This window comes from Anabrus simplex, chromosome 9 (assembly GCF_040414725.1).
Source record: "Anabrus simplex isolate iqAnaSimp1 chromosome 9, ASM4041472v1, whole genome shotgun sequence".
NCBI lineage: Eukaryota > Metazoa > Arthropoda > Insecta > Orthoptera > Tettigoniidae > Anabrus > Anabrus simplex.
The window spans coordinates 166,967,900-166,992,704 of NC_090273.1; the positions used below are offsets into that span (position 1 = coordinate 166,967,900).

A 24,805-nucleotide genomic window follows, 5' to 3' on the forward strand; every position below is an offset into this window, starting at 1 on the left:
AATACACTGTTCATTTCCTTTTTCCTTCCCTTCCTAAGATTCTTTATTACTGTTCAGAAAGGGAATGCCTAGGAACAACTGTGTGTAAAGATGGGAAAAGGCGAACATCTTGGTGGAATGATGAAGTGAGGGCAGCTTGTAAACATAAAAAGAATGCTTACCAGATTGGTAATACAAAGCTAGAACAGGTCAATAATTTCAAGTATTTAGGCTGTGTGTTCTCCCTGGATGGTAATATAGTAAGCGAGATTGAATCAAGGTGTCGTAAAGCTAATGCAGTGAGCTCGCAGTTGCGATTAACAGTATTCTGTAAGCAGGAAGTCAGCCCCCAGACGAAACTATCTTTACATCAGTCTGTTTTCAGACCAACTTTCCTTTACAGGAGCGAAAGCTGGGTGGACTCAGAATATCTTATTCATAAGTTAGAAGTAACAGACATGAAAGTAGCAAGAATGATTTCTGGTACAAACAGGTGGGAACAATGGCAGGAGGGCACTCGAATGAGGAGATAAAGGCTAATTTAAGAATGAACTTGATGGATGAAGCTGTACACATAAACTGGCTTCAGTGGTGGGGTAATGTGAGGCGAATGGATGAGAATAGGTTACCTATGAGAATAATGGACTCTGCTATGGAGGGTAAGAGAAGTAGAGGGATACCAAGACGACGATGGTTAGACTCAGTTTCTAACAATTTAAAGATAAGAGGTATAGAACTAAATGAAGCCACAACACTAGTTGCAAATCGAGGAAAGTGGTGACATTTAGTAAATTCACAGAGGCTTGCAGACTGAATGCTGAAAGGCATAACAGTCTATAATGATAATTTATGTATGTATGTATGTATGTATGTATGTATGTATGTATGTATGTATGTATGTATGTACGGTATGTATGTATGTATGTAGACAGACACCAAACCAATGCCCACCACAATAATGCAGGTCTATATGCCTACTAGCTCAGTGGATAATGAGGAAATCGAAAGAATATATGAAGAGATAGAAGATTTAATACAATATGTAAAAGGTGACGAGAATCTAATTGTGATGGGAGACTGGAATGCAGTGGTAGACCAAGGAAGAAAAGGTAATACAGTAGGAGAATTCGGATTGGGACAAAGGAACGAAAGAGGAAGTCGGCTGGTTGAATTCTGCACTGATCATAATTTAGCCCTTGCCAATACTTGGTTCAAACACCACAAACTACGGCTTTATACGTGGACGAGGCCTGGAGACACTGGAAGGTATCAAACAGACTTCATTATGATTAGGCAGAGATTCAGAAACCAGGTGTTGGATTGCAAAACTTTCCCAGGAGCAGACGTGGACTCTGACCACAACTTGTTGGTCATGAAATGCCATCTGAAGCTGAAGAATTTGAAGAAAGGAAAGAATGCAAAAAGATGTGATCTAGACAAGATGAAAGAAACGAGCGTAAGGGATTGTTTCAAGGAACATGTTGCAAAAGGACTAAATGAAAAGGCTGAAGGAAACACAATAGCAGAAGAGTGGATAGTCATGAAAAAGGAAGTCAGCAGGGCTGCTGCAGAACTGTTAGGAAGGAAGAAAAGATCAAGTAGGAATCAGTGGATAACTCAGGAGATACTACACCTGATTAATGAACGACGAAAATACAAGAATGCTACAAATGAAGAGGGCAGAGAAGAATACAGGCGATTAAAGAATGAAGTGGATAGAAAGTGCAAGGTAGCTAAGGAAGAATGGCTGAAGGAGAAGTGCAAGGATGTTGAAGGCTGTATGGTCCTAGGAAAGGTAGATGCTGCATACAGGAAAATCAAGGAAATCTTTGGAGAAAGGAAATCTAGATGTATGAATATTAAGAGCTCAGATGGAAAGCCACTTCTAGGGAAAGACAAAGCAGAAAGATGGCAGGAACATATCCAACAGTTGTATCAAGGTGAAGATATAGATAATTTGGTTCTGGAACAAGAAGAGGCTGTTAATGCTGATGAAATGGGAGACCCAATTTTGAGGTCAGAGTTTGACAGAGCTTGAGCGACCTAAATAGGAACAAGGCACCTGGATTTGATGACATTTCCTCTGAATTACTGACTGCCTTAGAAGAAACCAGCATGGCAAGGCTATTCCATTTAGTGTGTAAGATGTACGAGACAGGAGAAATCTCATCCGATTTTCGGCAGAATGTTGTTATACCTATTCCCAAGAAAGCCGGGTGCTGACAGGTGTGAAAACTATTGCACCATTAGTTTAGTATCTCATGCCTGCAAAGTTTTAACATGCATTATTTACAGAAGAATGGAAAAACAAGTTGAAGCTGAGTTGGGAGAAGATCAATTTGGCTTCAGAAAAAATGTAGGAACACGTGAAGCAACCCTGACTTTATGTCTGATCTTAGAGGATCAAATCAAGAAGGACAAGCCCACCTACATGGCATTCGTAGATCTGGAAAAGGCATTCGATAATGTTGATTGGACCAAGCTATTTAAGATTCTGAAAGTGATTGGGATCAGATACCGAGAACGAAGAATTATCTATAATCTGTATAAAAATCAGTCTGCATGATAAGAATCGAGGGCTTTGAAAAAGAAGCAGCAATCCAGAAAGGAGTGAGGCAAGGCTGCAGTTTGTCCCCCCTTCTTTTTAATGTTTACATAGAACAGGCAGTATAGAAAATCAAAGAGGAATTTGGTAAGGGAATCACAATCCAAGGAGAGGAAATCAAAACCTTGAGATTTGCCGATGATATTGTTATTTTATCTGAGACTGCAGAAGATATTGAGAAGCTGCTGAATGGTATGGACGAAGTCTTGGGTAAGGAGTACAAGATGAAAATAAATAAATCCAAAACAAAAGTAATGGTGTGCAGTCAAACGAAGGCAGGTGATGCAGGAAATATTAAATTAGGAAATGAAGTCTTAAAGGAAGTAGATGAATATTGTTATTTGGGTAGTAAAATAACTAACGATGGCAGAAGTAAGGAGGACATAATATGCAGATTAGCACAAGCAAGGAAGAGCTTTCTTAAGAAAAGAAATTTGCTCACTTCAAACATTGATATAGGAACTAGAAAGGTGTTTTTGAAGACTTTCGTGTGGAGCCTGGCATTGTATGGAAGTGAAACATGGTCGATAACTAGCTCAGAAAGAAAGAGAATAGAAGCTTTTGAAATGTGGTGTTACAGAAGAATGCTGAAGGCGAGATGGATAGATCGAATCACAAATGAAGAGATACTGAATCGAATTGGCGAGAGGTCGAATTGGCTAAATTTGACGAGAAGAAGAGATAGAATGATAGGACACATCTTAAGACACCCAGGACTTGTTCAGTTGGTTTTTGAAGGAAGTGTAGGTGGTAAGAACGGTAGGGGTAGACCAAGGTATGAATATGACAAGCAGATTAGAGCAGATGTAGGATGCTGTAGTTATGTAGAAATGAAAAGGTTAGCACAGGATCGGGTGGCATGGAGAGCTGCATCAAACCAGTCCATAGACTGATGACTCAAACAACAACATACTAGAAGGTTGAGGAGAGGATATGTCAAAGTTTCCCCTTGTTTGACCTCCACACCACGTGTATAGGGTGACTCGGAAATATTCAAATTCCTTTCAAGCCAGTAGTCAATATGGCAAATAACAGTGCGCGCGTTTCTGAACATGTATAATTAGTGAAGTTAATTAACAGTGTTTTAGATAGTGATTCCAACGATATTGTAAGTGAAGATCTTCAGGAATCAGCAGACAATTTGTGTGATGAAGTATCGAGTGTAAATAGTGTAAATGAGTAAGGAAATGTATATATCACTAGAGACTCGGAGAGTGATGATGAGCAAAACCTTTGCGTCAGGCCTCCACAACTAAAATGTGCGAAACAGGATGACTGGGTGTGGGTAAGTGGAGATAATAATCCTGTTATTCACCCCTTCACTGCAAACAGCGGTGTTTCTGAGTTTTATTTCAGAAATATGCGGCCGCAGCTCCATCAGAACTCTCCGTCTTTCTAGACTATGTGGACCCATTATTTTCCGTAATTGCTACAAAGAAAAATAATTATGCTCAGAAGCACCTTACAGATGAGTATAGGAAAAAGCAAAAAGATGACGAGAAGTGGTTTAACACAACGGAGGACAAAATAAAGGCTTTGTGTATCCTGATGTCCGAGGTATGGAAACCACGTATCCAGGTGTTTCAGAAACCATGAGAAGGGAAAGATTTCTCCTTATTTCTCGTTTCCTACACTTCACTGATGACGTTTCAGGTGATGCTAGTGACAAAATGAGGAAAATTCTCTGACACTTTCTTCCTTGTTTGAACTGTCAAAAAACGTTGCCTCAGATGAATCCGTTATGAAATTTCAAGGTAATTTCAATGTAATCACAGTAAGACGGCCAGATTTGGCATAAAGATATATAAAATTTGCGATGCAAATGCAGGCTACTGCAACACCTTTCGTATATACACAGTATATATATACTTTGACAACTGGTACATGTCTACAGACCTTTGTAAAAGGATTAATGAAAAACAAACAAATACAGTAAAACCTCATTAATTCGAAGTCGTTGGGACTAAAAAATAGGACTTCGAATTACGTGATTTCGAATTAACCGCCAATTCGCAATTCAGAAGTACCAACCCTTGCCGCGTTACGAAATATTCTAAGGCCCGTTACTGCATGCAGTTAACCTTGATTCAAAGTTTATACCTTTCAAATGCCATGAAAAAAGAAATATTTCCAAAATTATCCAAAAATGTGCATTTACAGTATTCAAATAATGCACTTGCATATCTCACTGGCAAATATAACCAAATACAGTAGAGAGAATACGCAACACTGAGCGAGATATCGAGGGACAGCTACTGGAGCTCACTCTAGCGGATAGACCTGAACGGTACTGATTCTCTCATAAAAGCCAGTGTATTTTTGTGTGAGGTTTTTGGTGTTATTTATGCGTTTTCAGTGAGTTGACATAAATAAATAGTAGTGTGTGTCATTCCTTGATATCTCCTCTCAACATGAGGGGAAATGTATGTGCTGTGTTTGGCTGCAGTAATTACGAAGTAGAGAAAAATGCGCGCTCGTTCTTCAGGTTCCCTCGTGACAAGAACATGTAAGTAATATTGTGTTTGCATATCTATTCTTCCAGTGACAGAGATTTTTTTAGTACTTCATAATCTTCTGACCTGCTCGACCCATATTTTAACTAGCATAAAATGTAATACGCATATTTTATTGTATAGTGCAGCAGTTAACCTTTAATACCGATGTGTTGTTGTAGGTGTGATCTGTGTGTTTTGAAATGTCACAGAAGCGATTTGGATAAGGTGTACAAGAAAGAAGGGATGTTACGCTTATATAAGAATTATAAGATCTGTTCAGATCATTTCCAGGCCAGCGACTTTAAAAATCCTCGACTATACAGCCAAGGGTATGTTACATTTTTACTCTAATTGTACGTAAATATTCCTTAAAGCATCACTATCGACAACATTTTCATACATTTCTTTCTTTATCCCTCTTCTCAGATTAAAGCCGGGATTTTATAGGTTATCTTTCTGTTAGTAGGCTTCATGTTAGTAGAAAATTGTCCAGCTATTAAATGTTAATTCGCCGGGCTGAGTGGCTCAGACGGTTAAGGCGCTGGCCTGCTGACCCCAACTTGGCAGGTTTGATCCTGGCTCAGTCCGGTGGTATTTGAAGGTGCTCAAATACGTCAGCCTTGTGTCGGTAGATTTATTGGCACGTAAAAGAACTCCTGCGGGACTAAATGCCGGCACCTCGGCGTCTCCGAAAACCGTAAAAGAGTAGTTAGTGGGACATAAAACAAAAAATATTATTATTATTAAATGTTAATTCATTGCATCATGTGTAAGGAATGTGCCGATATTTTTATTGACAAGTGTCTTAATGTGATTATACAATGTTTTTAAATGAGAAAAAAAGACAAATCCAACCGTAAGAGTTCAGGCAGGAATGCTAAAGCTAAAAAAGTAATGCATAAATGAAAGATCAAGTCATTTCACACTAGTCCATTTCACTTCTTGTTTATATGTCTAATTTCAGTCTTTGAATAATAACCTTTTAAATAATTCTTCATTCATTTATCCAGAATTGCTTTAGCAACTTCGAAGTGAATATCTCAATAACACTTTCTTTCTAGACGTAATTTATTTATCCATTTCCGTATATACATTTCCACTGATATTTGAATTTAGCGCGATTTGTTCAGGTCAAGTCACTAGGAGCGCCACCGTCGAATTGTCTCCCATTTTTAGCAAGGCGAAATCCGTAAGTGTCGCGTATTATCTCTACTGTATTTGATATAACCTCACGCAACAAAAGAAAGAAAAAAAAAAAAAAAAAGCACGATTCAAAGACGAGGAGAAATCTATGCTGGCTCCCATGTGCAAGTGCTTTATTCATTGGAGTACTATACTGTATGCATTTTAGATGCCTTGTATTTCCACAGAAAGTACCCGATGCCCTTAAAATCAAACTTTCCTATGACTATCTAGAGGTGTGACGGTCCAGTGACAAACCGGTCCAACCACAGTTGGAGCTGAGGAGCATGGCATAGTGTGCAGAGCGCGGTGACACGCTGCCGGTCCAGTGACAACCGGTACAAGCACAAATGGAGCTGAAGAACATAGCATAGTAGGCTTACGTAGTCAGCGGACGCACGATTTGCTCTGTTCTTCGATTATGTCATGATCACTCCTGTCTTATCTGATTCGATAATGGCACACTGGTGGTAGGTTGAAAGTATAGAAAATATTTTTTATCTTCAATTAATAAATTCAGACATAATAATGTTATTTGTTTTACGTCCCAATAAGTACATTTACGGTTTTCGGAGACGCCGAGGTGCCGGGATTTTGTTCTACAGGAGTTCTTTAACTTGCCAGTAAATCTACTAATAATAATGTTATTTGCTTTACGTCCCACTAACTACTATTACGATTTTCGGAGACACCGAGATGCCGAAATTTAGTCCCGCACGAGTTCCTTTACGTGCCTCTAAATCTACCGATACGAGGCTGACGTATTTGAACACCTTCAAATACGGTACCACCCGACTGAGCCAGGATCGAACCTGCCAGGTTGGGGTCGGAAGGCCAGCGCTGAACCGACCAAGCTACTCCGCCCGGCACAATTTTATTTCAAGAAGTAAATTACAAGTAGACTTTGTGGAAAAAGTAACGATACCGGTATTTTTTAAATGTAATCGTTACAAGTAATCCGAACACTTTTACCCAGTTACTTCCCAACTAGGAAAATGATAAAATGATAACATTTTGTGTGCAATTCTTCCCTAAGATTCTGACATTTGAATGACCTATAATGTTGTTTAGAAATCGCCGATGATCATTTTGAAATATCTGACGTTTTAAAAAGTATTCAGTGTTGTGAATTTAAAATGTTCATTGATCATATTCGCCAGATTAAATGATTAGTTATAGTATTAAAAGTGACGTCTATATTTTAATTGTGTTAAGAAAAACAGTCATTAATAATAAATTATTATTGTTTGTAGAAACGTTTTAATGCTGAAGTAGATTACTGTGGATTTCTTTCGTTCACATGAAATATTGAACACCGTACCGGTATGTCTCCGTCCTGTTCTTGTCACAACCTCCCTAACGGTACGGGACGACGACGGCTGTGTCACTGGACCGTTTGCGAATAGCAGTAACAACTAGAGGTGGGGACGGAGCGAGTAATACCGATGAGTAATCCGGTTGTAGCGGTAGAGCGCATCACCGATCCCCTCCGCTTACAACTGTAAGTACTCGCGGAGGACCAGAGCACAGTGTAGCGCACGACAAGTGTTTAACAAGGGCAGACCACGACGTTGAGATCACGGATCATCTTCAAATTTTGTAAACTTTTAGTAGTCTATTAGGACAAGATAATGTGCAAATAGTAAGGCGTACTATTAAAGCGTTTTCAAGAAAATAGCAAGAGAATTTTCGCGTCGAATGTGTACCGGTGCGTTGCAGTCAGGAGCACGAGGTGGCGATGGTCGAGTGGTTAGCGTTCAAGCTCCGTAATCGCTGGATCACTGGATCGAGTCTCGCTTTTCACTTTTTGTTTTTCAACACTGGTCATATTCTTTCATATATATTGCAGGTCAGAGCGTCCAGGTGCAAAGCAGTTCCGGGTACCTTACTCGATTTCACTGTCAGGTATGAGGGATTTCACAAATCGCGACAGGCATACCTTTTCAGGAATACTTTATGCATTGGGCCGTTTACTTGTTGATAATTATAAATGATATATTTGTTTTGTAGTCCACCTCTGTCGTGGAGTGGTTCGTGTGATTGGCTGCCACCCCCAGATGCCCGGGTTTGATTCCCGGCTCTGCCACGAAATTTGAAAAGTGGTACAAGGGCAGGAACGGGGTCCACTCAGCCTCGGGAGGTCACCTGAGTAGATGGGGGTTCGATTCCCTCCTCAGCCATCCTCGAAGTGGTTTTCCGTAGATTCCCATTTATTTCTCCTCCGGGTAAATGCCGGGATGTAGGCCCCTACCTAATGTAAGGCCACGGCCACTTCCTTCCCTCTTCCTTGCCTATCCCTTCCAATCTTCCCATCTCTCCACAAGGCTCCTGTTCAGCATAGCAGGTGAGGTCACCTGGGCGAGGTACTGGTCATCCTACCCAGTTGTATACTCGACCCAAACTCTCGCGCTCCAGGACACCGCCCTTGAGGCGGTAGAGGTGGGATTCCTCGCTGAGTCCGAGGGAAAAACCGACCCTGGAGGGTAAACAGATAAAGAAAGAAAGAAAGAAAGAAAAATATTTTTTGTAATGATAAACATTAGTAAAGAGCCAAATAACATTGGAAATCCAATAACGTTCATGCAAATATACCTTTTTTCAGTATATTACCTTTGAATTGTAATGTATATGAAAGAATTTGACCAGTGTTGAAAAACAAAACAACACGCGGGACTCGATCCAGCGAGCCAGCGCTTACGGAGCTTGAACGCTAACCACTCGACCACCACCGTTTCACGCAATGATCGAAATGCACCGGTACATATTCGACGCGAAAACTTATCTTCAGATTTTATCGAGAACGCCTTAGTAGTACACCTTACTACTTGCACATTATCTTGTCCTAATGGACTACTAAATGTGTACAAAGTTTGAAGATACTCCGTGATCCGAACGTCGTGGCCACCCCTTGTAAGAGTATTATGCCTGTATTCAGTCTGTGTTTCTTAATTTGCGTCTATATTTCCTCCGCTTGTTGTGGTTTGTAGATAATACAAAGCATAGTAGATAATAATTGTGGCATTAGTTTGATATTTAATCCCATTTTGAGATGGTATTCATGTTTTAGAAAATTTAAGGAATTGCATAAATTTTTACAGAAATTTGTACCACAAATGCCACGAAAACCGTCTGATGCATGGCATTTCTTTGAAATTACTGGTGATAAAAATAAGCAAAATGCAAATTTTGCGGCCGCATTTACTTGACGGGTGGTGGCGTATCAAATTTGTGGGATTATATCAAGAGGCATCACAAGGATGAAATGCGCAGGTCGGCTTCTCCAGCAGAAAGCAACATTGCTGTATTCAGCGAAATGGTTATGTTGTGAGAAAAGGGCATTGAATTTACGTTGCCATACCAATAGCGTATTTAAACGTGCCGCCACATTACATTCGCTCGGTACTACCGGGTGATGACGTCACAACAACTGCTCCGCTCCGTCCCACCCACTGGTAACAACACTTCCCGGTACAGCAAACTGCGAGTCGCAGCGCAAGACAATACACGACACTGAGCGAGATATCGAGGGACAGCTATTGGAGCTCACTCTAGCGGATAGACCTGAACGGTACTGATTCTGTCATAAGAGCACGTGTATTTTTGTGTGAAGTTTTTGTTGTTATTTAAGCGTTTTCAGTGAGTTGACACAATTAAATAGCGTGTGTCATTCCTTGATATCTCCTCTCAACATGAGGGGAAAGGTATGTGCTGTGTTTGGCTGCAGTAATTACGAAGTAGAGAAAAATGCGCGTTCGTTCTTCAGGTTCCCTCGTGACAAGAACATGTAAGTAATATTGTGTTTGCATATCTATTCTTCCGTGACAGAGATTTTTATAGTACTTCATAATCTTCTGACCTGCTCGACCCATGTTTTAACGGGCTTAAAATATAATACGCATATTTTATTGTATAGTGCAGCAGTTAACCTTCAATACCGATGTGTTGTTGTAGGTGTGATCTGTGGGTTTTGAAATATCACAGAAGCGATTTGGATAAAGTGTACAAGAAAGAAGGGACGTAAGGCTTGTATAAGAATTATAAGATCTGTTCAGATCATTTCCAGGCCAGCGACTTTAAAAATCCTCGACTATACAGCCAAGGGTATGTTACATTTTTACTCTAATTGTACGTAAATATTCCTCAAAGCATCACTATCGACAACATTTTCGAACTTTTCTTTCTTTTATCCCTCTTCTCAAGATTAAAGCCGGGATTTTATAGATTGTCTTTCTGTTGGTAGGCTTCATGTTAAGAGGAAAATTGTCCAGCTATTAAATGTTAATTCTTTGCATCATATGTGTAAGGAATGTGCCGATATTTTTATTGACAAATGTCTTAAAGTGATGATACATTGTTTTTAAATGAGGAAAAAAGACAAATCCAACCGTAAGATTTCAGGCAGGAATGCTAAAGCTAAAAAAAGTAATGCATAAATGAAAGATCAAGCCATTTCACAGCAGTCCATTTCACACCTTGTTTATATGTCTAATTTCAGTCTTTGAATAATAACCTTTTAAATAATTCTTCATTCATTTATCCAGAATTGCTTTAGCAACTTCGAAGTTAATATCTCAATACCACTGTCTTTCTAGACGTAATTTATTTGTTCATTTCCGTATATACATTTCCATTGATATTTGAATTTAGCGCGATTTGTTCAGGTCAAGTCACTAGGAGCGCCACCGTCGAATTGTCTCCCATTTTAGCAAGGCGAAATCCGTAAGTGTTGTGTATTGTCACTACTGTGTTTGGCAAGACTGTCACAGTAGCAGTGGACCGGTAGCAGCAAACTGCGAGTCGCAGCGCAACACTGTCACAGTAGCAGTGGACCGGTAGAGAAGAGGATCCCGGAGCAGGTTGTCACTGCTCCATTCGGAGAATAGGTGACGCGTACCGGTACGCCAGTACCGACACACCTCTAAAAACTCTATCCTTGTACGATTTCCCGCCATGGCACTTCTCTCCTACTTCAGAAATGTAAACACTTGCCGCGTCACAAAGTATTCTAAGACCCATCCATACATGCAATCACCTCGATTCACAGTTTAAACCTTTCCAATGCCATGGAAAAACTATTTCCGAAATGTATCCAACAAGGTGCATTTACAATGTTCAAATAATGCAGTTGGATAAATCACTGACGAACATAACCTCACGCAACGAAAGAAAAGAAAAATCACACAATTCAAAGACGAGAATTATGCTGGTTCCCCTGTGCAAATGCATTATTTTTTTAGATATCTGTACTGTTTGCATTTTTAGATGCTTTGTACTGGGATGGAAAGTGCCCGACGCCCTTAAAACATTGCAGCTTATCGACGAGGGGATAAAGTTTCTCGCTTCCATATGCACTGCAATTGCAACGCATTACAATGACCATCAACCCCGACCCTTGTACGATTCCCCGGCTGGCACTTTCTCCTTTAAAACCATAAGACCGTTTGGGCTCGCATTAAAATAAAGCAATGCGGTTTCATCGGCAATGACAGTATTGTTCGGTGCCTACGAATTTATTATACGAGCCACGCTTTTTCGTCAACTGTCGGCATCGCCAGCGTTCGCCCGCACACTGCCTGTTGCGTGATATTACGGTGTTCCTGAAAAGGTTGAATACAAAAGATTTCATTCAACTTGTTTTAAAATGTAAAGGCAGTTTCGAATTAAAAGTCTGAATTTCGGTAATGGGGCCGACAATGTACTTCGAATTACGAATTATCCGTATTTCGAATTAAACAATTTAAATAACGTACAAAACTGTATCTCATGTTTCCGGGAACGAGAGCTTCTTCGAATTACGTGGGATTTTGAATTAACCGATTTCGAATTATCGAGGTTACTGTAGGAACTGTCAGGCCCAACAGAAATAACATGCCACCTGATATTTCATCTAAAGTACTACAAAGAGATGAATACCAAACATGGTCGTCCAACAAGATTTTGTGCTTCAAACAGAAGGATAACACCGATGTTCATTTCCTTTCTTCAAAACACACAACAGTAAATATGATATCAACGGGAAAACTCAGGAGAAAGCGCGGACAAGTGCCACCGGAAGAAGTAAAAAAAAAAAAAACTGGCCCTTGATTACCAAGATGGGATGAAGGGAGTAGATTTACAAGACCAGGTGACTGCCCTTTTTCCCCATTATGAGGCAGTCAAAGGGTATAGAAAAATATTTTTCTATCTTCTGGATAGTGTACTGTACTTTCTCACAGTCGGAGAGCAGGAAATCCTACTACACAGACTTTCTTGTGGCTGCAGCGACATACTGTAGTTACTTGCAACCATTCAGCTGCCTGATTACAAGGTCAGGGAACAGCCTTCACCTAATGCAACCCCTCTTAGGCTAGAAGCTAGAAATTGGACACATTTTCCCATGCACATCCCTAGTACTGAAAAGAAGAACAATCCCACTAAGCGATGTTTTGTGTGCTCAAAGCAGAAGAAAAGAGGTGAGAGAACGTGGCAGTGCAGGAAGTGTGAAATTCCACTACATTTCCCTGATTGCTTTGAAATCTATCACACAAGAACATCATCTTAGGTGAGTTACATGTATTCATTCACCTAATGACAAAATTTCAGGTTAATATCTTGTGTGTATGTATGTATGTATGTTCAGTCTTCAGCCCGAAGGCTGGTTGGATCCTCAACAGCTGCCCCTACAGCTGTCATAGATGGCCTAGGCATCACTGAAGAGGCGTACTAGGGAAATGACGAGTGAGGTAGTTTCCCGTTGCTTTCCTCACAGAGCCAGAAGTTGCTATTACATATCAGTCTGCCAAGCCTACTGAAATGCATGCACCAGCCAACCCTATGAGCAAAATTTTCACACCATTCATAGCCGGGACCGGCTGCAGAAGGAATAGCATTACCAGCATCGCTCATACCTCGGTCACTTTCATATTGTCAAAGGCAAGTATAAGACAGAGACACATCAATGAAAGTAACAAAGTTGCTCTAGCCCATACCAGAAGACATAGTGCACTCCTGCCAGCAAAGGCAGTTCTCTTTTTACAATATATTTTCCATTGTGCTGCACAAACAGCTCCTCCATTGGGATTTAAACCTGAGTCAGTGTGACACGCAGGGGTATTTAAATGAGAGTCCATTGGGTTAAAAATATTGTTTGCAGATGACAGAGATCTGGAGAGTCAACAATACAGAGGCTTTAAATGACAATATTGAAAATTCTGGTATGAAAATCAGTGTGGAGAAGAGCAAAACTGGTGATGACAAAAAGAGAAAGAGAAGGGAAACCGTGAGATGCAAGATTGGATAAGGAGATCAGCAGAAGGGTACAAGCCAGAATGTAAGGAATCTGGTGTGGAACAGCAAGAAATGAGAGTAAAATTCAGGCCAATGAAGACAAGAAGAGACTGAGTAAGAAATGATTAGGTCAGGGGTAGAAAAACTGAGTGACAGGGTGGAGAAGGATATGGACATGTTATGAGTATGGAAGAATACCAGAAACAAATGTTGGAAGCTAAGATAGAAGGAAAGAGGGAGGCCTAGAGCAAGGTGTCATGAACAGTGTAAGAAAAAGAAGACTGGACTGGAATACAATTACTGAAGAGGAGTGGTGGAGGAGAGGCAGAAGCTGGACAAGGAGAAATTAAAATGACAATTCTATTTCAAATTTCTCCGTAATTAACCTTTTATAAATGGCAGCTATTAATATGTAGGAATTTACTGAATTTTATCCACTAAAAGCCTAAATAATGGGCAAAGGGTTAGTCCTATCACCTGTGTAGAGTTTTATACAAACTTCTTTTTAACTAGTGGTTCTCAGGGCATGTACATGTATTTCGCCAATTCCTGCTAATTCAGCGTGTGAAACTATCGACCTGCTAATGATGGGTATATTCTGCTAATCAGAAATACATTTTTACTGTAATTTGACCAAAGGTGATGTGCTCAGGACTGCAGTGGTCGTTACAGCCGCCAATGACCCAATGATTTTAGACGTCACTACTGTGAATGTGTGGGTAGAACACGTGATCTGAAAAAACAGGAAAATCACTAAGAACACTCCCGATTGTCTGATGCTGAGACATGGATTGTCAAGATAGTTGATAGTAAAATGATATAGAAATGTGGGTGTGCCAGACAGAACACCACATCTTGAAGAGCTAAAAGTCAAGGATAGGCTAATGGAGAACATCTCGAGACAAACGGGAAATGGGCACCAATCAGATTGAGTAGATCAAATCATGATGCTAGCAGGGACTACACAGTTGGCTCAGGCCCACGAAACATGGCAGAAACTTTCCGTGGCACTACAACCTGTCAAGGCTACAAAGATGAAGAGAATGAAATGAGTCTTATAAAAAGAATAGGCTTACATCCCTGTCCAGACTTGAATTTAAGAAAATACTGGCAAAAAACTAGCATTTTCACAGGTGAGGAATAGAATTTCAGAAGATTCATCTGTCCCAAACTCAGGTCCTGAATAGAAAGAATTTTGTAAGTAAAGATGAGTTGCCTCTACTTGAAGAGAAGATATCAATCAATCACTACTGATCTGCATTTAGGGCAGTCGCCCAGGTGGCAGATTCCCCATCTGTTGTTTTCCTAGCCTTTTCTTAAATGATCACAAAGAAATTGGAAAATTATTGAACATTTCCCTTGGTAAGTTATTCCAATCCCTAACTCCCCTTCCTATAAAAGAATATTTGCCCCAATTTGTCCTCTTGAATTCCAACTTTATCTTCATATTGTGATCTTTCCTACTTTTAAAGCATCTAAATAACATGTAATAATGAAATGAATTTTAAAATCTTGAAGAGATTTGAAATAAAATAACATTAAAAATAACAATGATGGTTTAAAAATACAATGTGATGAGATATAATAGTGGAAGTATTAACAAAATTAACATTAGAAGGCTGCTAAAATAAGTGCAATGGATAAAACAACAGATTGTTATACAACAAGTAGTAAGATTGCATTAAAATAAAGTTGATAGTCTGGCGGTTATAATTAGACGATGGCGAAAAATCGTATATAATCAAAGTAAAGAAGAGACAATAAAAGTCAAAGGTTAGTCGAGAGATCCGAAATTAATCAGGATCTTGAAGATAAAAGACAAAAGTCAGAGGCATATGGTGAAGTAGAACACGTTGAGGATATGAAGTTGTAGAATAGAAGTTGAAGAACAGTTTCAAATAGGATCTCTATTGACCATCTCAAAATTTGAAGTAATGCTCAAATGTTGCAAATTGTGAGTTTATAGATATTCTAGTTGGAAAGACATATAATAGTGGAATCTGTAAAAGGAAGCAAGAAACGTAGAGTTAATTGTGTGAAAAGATATTTGAAAATATTGAAGTAGAATCGTGTGCACTTACCATTTGATGGCGACAAAGATAGTTTGTAACGTTATGTGTTAGAAGTATTTGCAACAGTAGACTTCTTGCTACGTGTGTTATAGCTGAAGGTTTGTGTTGGAGGGGGATCTGTTTGCTTTGACGTAACTATTGGAGGGGGGGCTGCTATTGGTGGGAGGGAAGGAAGAGAGTGTATTACTGTGTGTGTTGTATCGGTGTAAGGCCATTGGAGGGAGCGATGTTACGGTGGGTGTGGCTATGGGTTTATTGGTTGTACTTGAATTAGAGGTACTAGCGGCGGGAGGAAGGGAGAGGGGTATATATACCAAAATCGTCTCAATAGTACAAGAAAAATCTTGCATTTCTTGAAAAGCCAATGGAAAGATATTTATTTTATGTAATTCATCTATACTAATATAATAAAGAGAGAGGGTGAATTTTGTGAGTTTGTGTATATCTGGAGGGTAATATCAGAAACTACTGGAATAATTCTAAAAATTCTTTTACTAATGTAAATATACATTATCCCTGAGGGACATGGGCTGTATTTTATTTTCAAAACAATTCAAGGGGGGAGCAGGCGATGGGGGGAGATATAAAAATACTAAGCTAATACAGTCGAAATATCAATTTTGTCCTACAAGGATGAGACAAAGCTCATTTTAAGCCCCTTGGCGTAAAGAACAAAACTTGGCAAGCCCTACGGGCCTGAAAACCATTTTTCAAGGGCCTGAAATCAGCCATTATGGAGATATTGGCACCACACTACCCTGCTCTAGGAGTCTGATAAAGAAATGAACTGCCATAACCAAGGCAACGTCAACTCCAGGATTCTATAGCAGCGAGATTATGCATGTACATTTGGGCATAGCTGCTAACCAAAATTGGTACACATATGACTCACCATTTGGAAAAAATATACTGTTGTGTAAGACACTGACAGGACTCCTTTGGACAGGAGTGGATAGAAGGTGAAGTATAAAAATAATAGAAAACAACCTATATTAATGCAGAATCCATAGTTTTTCGGGTCGCTGAGGTGCATAGTCACACTTCAGATATAATTTAAGTCCAAGATCAGCCCCATTGGCAAAATGATCGAGATTACAGGTGAAAGTATGTATGTTCCAGCATAGCTCTCAACCAAACTTGGTACACATGACTTACTATCTGAAACAAAAAACGACTGTGGAGGCGAGAAACCCCTAGCTCCCAAATATTAATGTCGAATCCATAGTTTTCAAGGTCCCCAAGAGGATGCTGTTTAAGTCATAGTTCAGCCCCAGTCAGAATGTCCAATATAACCAAGATTATGGATGTATGCATGTATGCTCAAGCATACTTTTTTCATCAAGTCGTAGCAGTTGTATGACTGAGCTTGGCATGGTCTATCGTGTTGTGCTGAGTGTAATCAGCAGTACGGTAACGTAGTGAGTGCTTCAAAACTTAACCAGATGGGTTAAGAGGGGAGGACTTGGGGAGGAGGATATGAAACTCCGTGGTTCGCCTTATGCTTGGTTTGGTATGGTTTGATGTTCTTACGGAAATAATGACCCATGTTTGTTTTAAAGCATAAGGCATGCAAAATACACCGGGGTAGTTATGGTTAAATGGTACTTGATACCAATGATACAACATCAAACATTGTATGCAAAGAAGCTTAATAAGACAGAAATAAATTCACCCAATATAGATGGTCCGTTATTGTACATTATAAATTTTCCAGCTAACTCATTCCTGGTTGCCAGCGTTTCACCCCACTGTGCGAAGTTGGGTTCATCACTTGGTAAACAGCACACCTACCAAGATGCATGGAGGCCACTGCGTAGGCTACTTGGAGCTACCGGCAGTGCCAATGCTATAATGTCCAATAACGGACCAACTATATTGGTATTATAAATTTACTCATTTAAACAAATATTTCAGGTTCCCTATGGGAATCAACATCTTTATCATAAATTCACCCTTCATACATATGTGGGGAGAAAATGGAGGTGGGAGTGGGGAGGCAGATTTCTACATGCGAGAGTTCTTGCACGGGTATGCTAGTTTGATCTAATTCATATTCTATGCCTCCAATGCAGTCTGATTTTCTCTTTATGTTTTCATTTTAACCCATTCGTGCACAGCGTCAGAAAAATCGGGCGTAAAAAAAAAGTGCAATATTTATGCATAGTTCTAAGCCCGCGATACTTTCTTGTGCTTCAGAAAGGCTGTAGCTAACAAGAACCAAGAATGCATCATTCTTAATCCTTACCATTCATTGCTGAATCACACTTACTGCAAGCATAGCAGCAAGACATTACAGAGTTTTGTGCAACACTCAAGATTTTTATTTATAAATTAACAAATATTTCCAATAATTCTAAACTTTGGTATAGACCATATTGATGACCCTCCCATGAATCACCAACACACAAAGATGTCAATTATGTCTTCTTATTGACGTGACAGAGGCTTGTAAATATAGCTGTCTTGAAAATCTGACGCTATGCACAGTGAGTCCTACTGTCTCAAACATTTGTATTACATGAAATTTGTAACATGTAATTCCATTACTAGTTTGATGGCGAGTGAAATATTGAAAGTTTTGGAGGAAGAACCAACATTTGGAGAGGAGCAGCACATCAAACCTCCTGATGACAGAAGTGAAACAGTTGATGATAATGACAGGCGAGTATTAGGGTAATCACCTTGGTACAAACCTACTTCTGGGTAAATTTGAAAGGCAAATTGCTTCAACAAAATGTGAAACAGGAAAGGCCAGGTCCAGTGCTAGTCAAAATACTACTGAAAGTTTACAGATGGAACTGAAAAACCAGAAAACTGTGCAAAAAAAAGCTATTATAAGAAAATAAAGTAAGACATACATGCGACTGGGCAAGTACCCACGTTTCCGATATCCCTGATAGAAAATTCAAAAGCAATAGTAGGTCGAATTGTAACACAAACAAAGCAACCCCAAAGTGGACAAGATCACAATCTGTGACTGTCTCCTCCTCCCCCCCCCCCCCCCCCAAATGGTGCGCGAAATGGTAAAATTCTTTCTCTACCGGTGGCTATAGGATACCTTTCCAAGTGTACAGCAATATAAAATAAAAGGCTGAAAGAATTTGGACTTTGAGGAAGTCCTACCTCTCTTTGATGCAGGTGGAACTCAAACAAGGGGCATAAAATATTTTTTGACAACTATTATATATTCCTGAAATTGGTTAGACTTTCAAAGAAAGATGGACAGGAAAAAGAAGAAGGGGATCATATGACTGCAGGAGTTTTGGTGGTGCATTGCTGGTGCACTGTAATGACAACAATGTTTTCAATGCTGGTACGAACTACAAACAGATGGAAATAAGCAGTACATCAAGGTGGTCCAGCGTCAAAAAATTTGCAAAGTGCATGTACTGCAATGAAAGCTGTTCAAGTCCTATAGTGGCATCCAAAGAGTGGATCAGCTTGACCAGCTTGAACTTCACCTGAAATGCTTCTGTGGATACCATCAGTAAATGTCTGTCTGTTAGGTCATCAGCCCAGAGGCTGGTTGGATCCTCAAATATGCGTTATAAGGAAACCGGAAAAACCAATGGGAGCATCAAAATGAGGCGTACTAGGCAAGACGACGAGTGAGGTAGTTTGCCACACCTTTCATAACATTCAAATGCACTATAATAATACAGATGTTGATTCCCAAAGGGAATTTAAAATATTTGTCCCGAATGGGTAAATTTATAATACCAATATAATGGTCCGTTATTGGACATTATAAATTTTCCAGCTAACTCATTCTTGGTTGCCTGCGTTTCGCCCTCGTGTGCTAAGTTAGGCTCATCAGTTGGGACTTAGCACACCACCCAAGACGCAAGGCTAGTGCATACCGTGGAGGCCACTGCATAGGCTACTTGAAGCCACCAGCAGCCTATGCAGTGGCCTCCACGGTATGCACTAGCCTTGCGTCTTGGGTGGTGTGCTAAGTCCCAACTGATGAGCCTAACTTAGCACACGAGGGCGAAACGCAGGCAACCAAGAATGAGTTAGCTGGAAAATTTATAATGCCCAATAACGGACCATTATATTGGTATTATAAATTTACTCATTCGGGACAAATATTTTAAATTCCCTTTGGGAATCAACATCTGTATTATCTGATGGCCAGGCAGGCATCAAATTTTGGAAATGAGACATAGTTCTCATAGTGCATTGGCACTGCTGGTGGCTTCAAGTAGCCTATGCAGTGGCCTCCACGGTATGCACTAGCCTTGCGTCTTGGGTGGTGTGCTAAGTCCCAACTGATGAGCCTAACTTAGCACACGAGGGCGAAACGCAGGCAACCAAGAATGAGTTAGCTGGAAAATTTATAACGTCCAATAACGGACCATTATATTGGTATTATTCAAATGCACTAGTCGTGCTCTGAATGTCATTACTTAGCACCACCCATACCGCAGCAGCTTTTATAGTGTCACAGCCATGGATGAGACTGGGACTTCGGTGGAAGCTATACTTTACTCTGGCCTGTAAATATATAACCGTAAATAGTGTATACATTATTATAAGTTTTTAGTGAAAATTGTAGATCTACTTTACACTGTAAACTGGATAAGGTAATCCAACTCTCTAGCAATGCCTAGCTTGCAACATTATTGTACAATATAAGGCTGAGTAACCAATGTTGTTGTACTGACCTGAGTGCATAGTGTCCGATATATCGGATGGCCTGTGTAAATAAAACTATCATTTGTATGAACATTCTGATTGTTGGAATGTCTTTCTGCAATTATTAAGAGTAGAAATGTGTAGATAAATTGAATTAAAACACAAAAAATTAACTTTATCCACCAATGGGTTGTGTACTTATCTTCCTATACCAGACTAGAACCATGACTAGAATTTACATCATAAGTACTTCACATTATTTCTGAGTAAAAAGAAGTCTTTCATTGCCAGTATCTGCTCTCAGAATAAGAAAATAGAGCCTACTTTTAAAATCGTGCAGTGGGTTTGTATCTTGAATGGTGCTGTACTGTTGTTTTGCATGTAAATCCAAGATATGAAGTTTCCTGGTTTTGTTTTCTGCATAATCTCACAAGGTGTATATTGGACCTGTTTTAATAATTCAATTGTCCATAATATGTTGAAATATATGTAATATTGTATCTATTCACTCACCCAGTCCCGCCTACTGAGAGCATTATCAGCGCAACATTCAGTTTAGTCAAGTTTTCATGTGTTTAGTGATCAGTGCGTTGTTCCAATGCCATTTTCATTACGTTACCCTATGTACTGTACCTTCATAAAGTACTGGAAATCTTGTGTGAAAACGCTCAATGACTCTGCGCTGGCCACATTACGGCAAAGAGCTTGACGAGAGACAGGCTTGTAGTGCAGGCGAGTGGGAGAGCAGCAATCCCCTGCAGTTTAATGACTGTTAAATGCACCACCCACAAGACTTTGCCTTATGTGGTATTATCTATTAATGGTTATTTTCATAATTTTCAAGTCATATTTTATTAACTTATTTAAGTAATGTAATTAAGTTACTAAAAATAAATTAAAAATGACTAAATGTCCTTGAAATATCACCCGTGTAAATGAAGGTTGAAAAGGTAGCGCTAATCAGGATATTGCAGTATTTCATGTCTTACAGTATTGGCATCTTGATCTGGAAGGTGGAGGTGAGAATGAGGCACTAACTCCACAGTCCTATCATCAACATGGAATACTATGACACAGTTCCGCAAGCAAAGTTGTAAACAGCAAGACAGAAATTCCAAACAGCAACCACAGATCACAGTGTTATAAGTGCCCAGGACTAACAGTCACTGTTAGTAACTATGATATACCATTTGGAACTCTTGCACCGGATGTTCACATTCGAACCAGGGAGATACAACACCGCCCCGTGGTTAGCACAGTCGATTTACAATGGTTTGATCCTTTTAGCCATTAGTCTTCAGGTTGTGATGGTTCTTTAAGAGGAAGTACAATTGGGCCATCATTCCTAAACACTAATCAGGAAAAATGGAAGAGGTATGAAAGACTCCCTAGGTCCCCTGTCAGGATCGGAAAAGGACAGTAGTTGACCAAGGGAGGTTAGATAGGAAAAATTAAAATGAGGAACGTGGCAGAAGTAAGAGGAAGCTATAGCCTGCCGTAACGTTCGTACACAGCAAAGAACTGCTAGAGGTTTAACCTGCAGTTTTAACACGTAGCTATTAAAACTTAGTGAGTATGGACAAACATGTGTTTTAAATCTGGGTACTTTACACAAACTGTGCCCTTCCAGTCTGACCAAAAGGTTGATAACAGTTTTGTTTTAACCTTGAAAATGCTAGTCTACTAAAGATGAAGCAAGCAGCAATTTATCCTATGGTTTTCAAATTCCAAATGCAGTACTCCTTGATTTCAATTTCCACAAAGCTGGACGAGTCTTATATAACTCAATAAACTCTTTCAGAAATTATTTGCTCGCAAACCATGTGTCGATATCACACATATTTGTAGCATGTGCATGGATTGTAACAGACATGATAATACTGTGGGTAAAATTAGTGGAAAATAGTTGGCGTTACAAGGGAGTGCATTTATACATACACAGCAAGATGTTTACCTGCGATCTACCCAACAACGAGGCAAAAACCACCAAAAAGCCATCAGACTCAGATATGGGAACTGTGGAGCCCCTGGTCCTCCTTTAACAACAGGCAGAGGAAACCGCTCTCCGCCCACAAGGGCTGAAATGGATTTCACACACACATATACTAAGTCCCTCTGTAAAGCAAAGAGGCTCTGGGGGTGTAAATGGAGGAACTGAGAAAGCCACACCATCACAGTTTCAAACTTCACAGACCTAGTTGGTAATGAAATCTCTGCGTCTTTATTTGTGGAAATGACGTCAAATCTATGGTAACTTGTTTAACGTGACACTAACACATTGAAGGTTTTCAGCGAAGGAAGGTAGTGGCCATGGTAAGATATAGCCCCTGAATTTGCCCGGTGTGAAAATGGGAAACCATCATCACGGCTGCCAATGGTAGAATTTGAATCCACTATCTCCCAAATGCATGCTCACAGTTGTGCGACCCTAACACACGGCCAACTTGCTCGATCTATGATATTTTAGCCAATGACAGTGGCAGTAGGTACAGATGCTATAATGCACCATTATATTAGCCTAGGTAATAAAAGTCAATATACTTTTAACAGCACGTCAGTTGGTCCCGGGCAAGCGTAATGAACACATCTCTTCTCTACAATGATTTCTAGGTAAGAATAGCAGTACTGAAAATTAAATAATATGCAATGTTATAAACCTTGACAGGGCAGATACTATACTTCTACTGAAAAAGGAATAGTTGTACTCTTCAATGAAGCCATATTAAAAAGATGAGCAATGAACTAAAACAAAACAGAAATTATGACAGTACCAGCAAGTGTTATAATCCCAAAATTGTTTTACGAAAATATTAGTTGGAATATGCTTGGATATCCACTATCCATCAATAAAACAAAAGAGATTCTCACCACTGAACCCATCCTTTTCACACGGCACTCTTTGAAATCGTTTAAAACATTTTTTTAAACCACACCAGAGATTGTATAATTTTATTTTGCACAGTGTATGATGGAATTCATGCCTTTGCTGGCAAGATGTAGTGTTTACAGTGCGCTATGTCTTCTGGTATGGGCTAGAATAAAATTGTTACTTTCATTGATCTGTCTCAGTCTCTTCCTTGGCTTTGACAATATGAAAGTGGCTGAGGTATGAGCGACGCTAGTAATGCCATTCCTTATGCAGCCAGTCCCTGCTCTGAATGGTGTGAAAATGTCGCTCATAGGGTTGGTTGGTGAAGGTATTTCAGTGGGCTTGGCAGACTGATGTGCAATAGCAACTTCTGGCTCGGTGAGGAAAGCAACGGGAAACCACCTCACTCCTCATTTCCCTAGTACGCCTCTTCAGTGACACCTAGGCCATCTATGACAGCTGATGGTGAACCTGTTGAGGATCCAACCAGCCTTCGGGCTGAATACTCAACACATGATGGAATTCATTAAACAAATTCTCAATATGAAACTACTGAAACTTCTTGCAATATCACAGCAGAAGGCGAGTTCAATAATGACCAGCCAAATATTCCCAGATAATTTAACAGATTTGTTAGAAAAATACCAGCAGTGCAAAGAGAGAGAGGGAGTCTGAAACACCCTGCAGAAAATAGGTACAGACCAAAACCTGGAAAACCGTAACTCCACCAGTAGAAATTACATTGTGTGACAACTCTGAGGCACTATTATTATACTTAATACGAATATAAAAGCAAATCAAAAGGTTTTTTAATGCCGCGATTTCACTGTCGATTCCTTAACCATATTCTGACGAGTCATGCACCAAATCTACCTCAACAAGAAAAGAAACCCGCAACGCTTGATCCGTTATAATTAGGATTAAAAAAAATAGACTCATTCCTGCACATAGTCGTTACCAAATACACAAAGATTTAAAAACAGGCAGTATAAACAAACCATTTAGCACGCCCTAAATGTATTTATTCTCAGTATTGTCCCACTATTGTTCTTTCTTTATTTCAATTATAGGACTTTATTTAAATGGTAGTTTCCTATGCAGTGGCTCGAGAAATATTAGCTCTTTTTCGACTAGATCATAACCAAGAAAAGCTGAGCATGCCCCAAAACAAAAGTGTATAAGGTTAGGATAGGGCCGGGGGAAAAAGCACTTTGAAGTGTTACAAAAAACTGTTAGTAGATGTTTCAACGAATACTACACAGACATTGATACATACGCTTTACTTCTTTCAAATCCCATGTCAACAAGTGTTGTGATATCCTCAAGTGACATTTTGGTATTTGATTAACGTAACACGCAGAAACAATCTCTAATTGACGGACGTTTGCCTCATTACTATATACATTTCCACCAGAATTCTCCTACTTTCTCATTGGCTGACAAATGACTACTACCAAGGTTGCCACCGGGCAAAAAATGTACGTACTAAATTTTCCCGTGAAAAGGTACTAGATTATGGAAAAACGTACTAAATCATCCTTTTTACAATGGAGTAGGATTATTTATAATGGAAGTATAGAAAAAAAGTATACTTATAAAAATACACCTTTATTAAATGAAAAGAACCGAGCTCGATAGCTGCAGTCGCTAAAGTGCGGCCAGTATCCAGTAATCTGGAGATAGTGGGTTCGAACCCCAC

At 39.6% G+C, this 24,805-nt stretch overlaps 1 protein-coding gene across 1 annotated transcript in view; it reads right to left on the bottom strand.

Annotated features, from left to right (window-relative positions):
- LOC136881187 (UBX domain-containing protein 1) overlaps window positions 1-24,531 on the bottom strand; it is a 334,080-nt gene extending 309,549 nt beyond the window's left edge. The window contains exon 1 of the mRNA XM_067153870.2: window positions 24,383-24,531. Coding sequence (XP_067009971.1) covers window positions 24,383-24,438 — 56 coding nt within the window. The 5' untranslated portion in view covers window positions 24,439-24,531. The remainder of the gene's footprint in view (window positions 1-24,382) is intronic.
- Window positions 24,532-24,805: the final 274 nt, after the last annotated feature.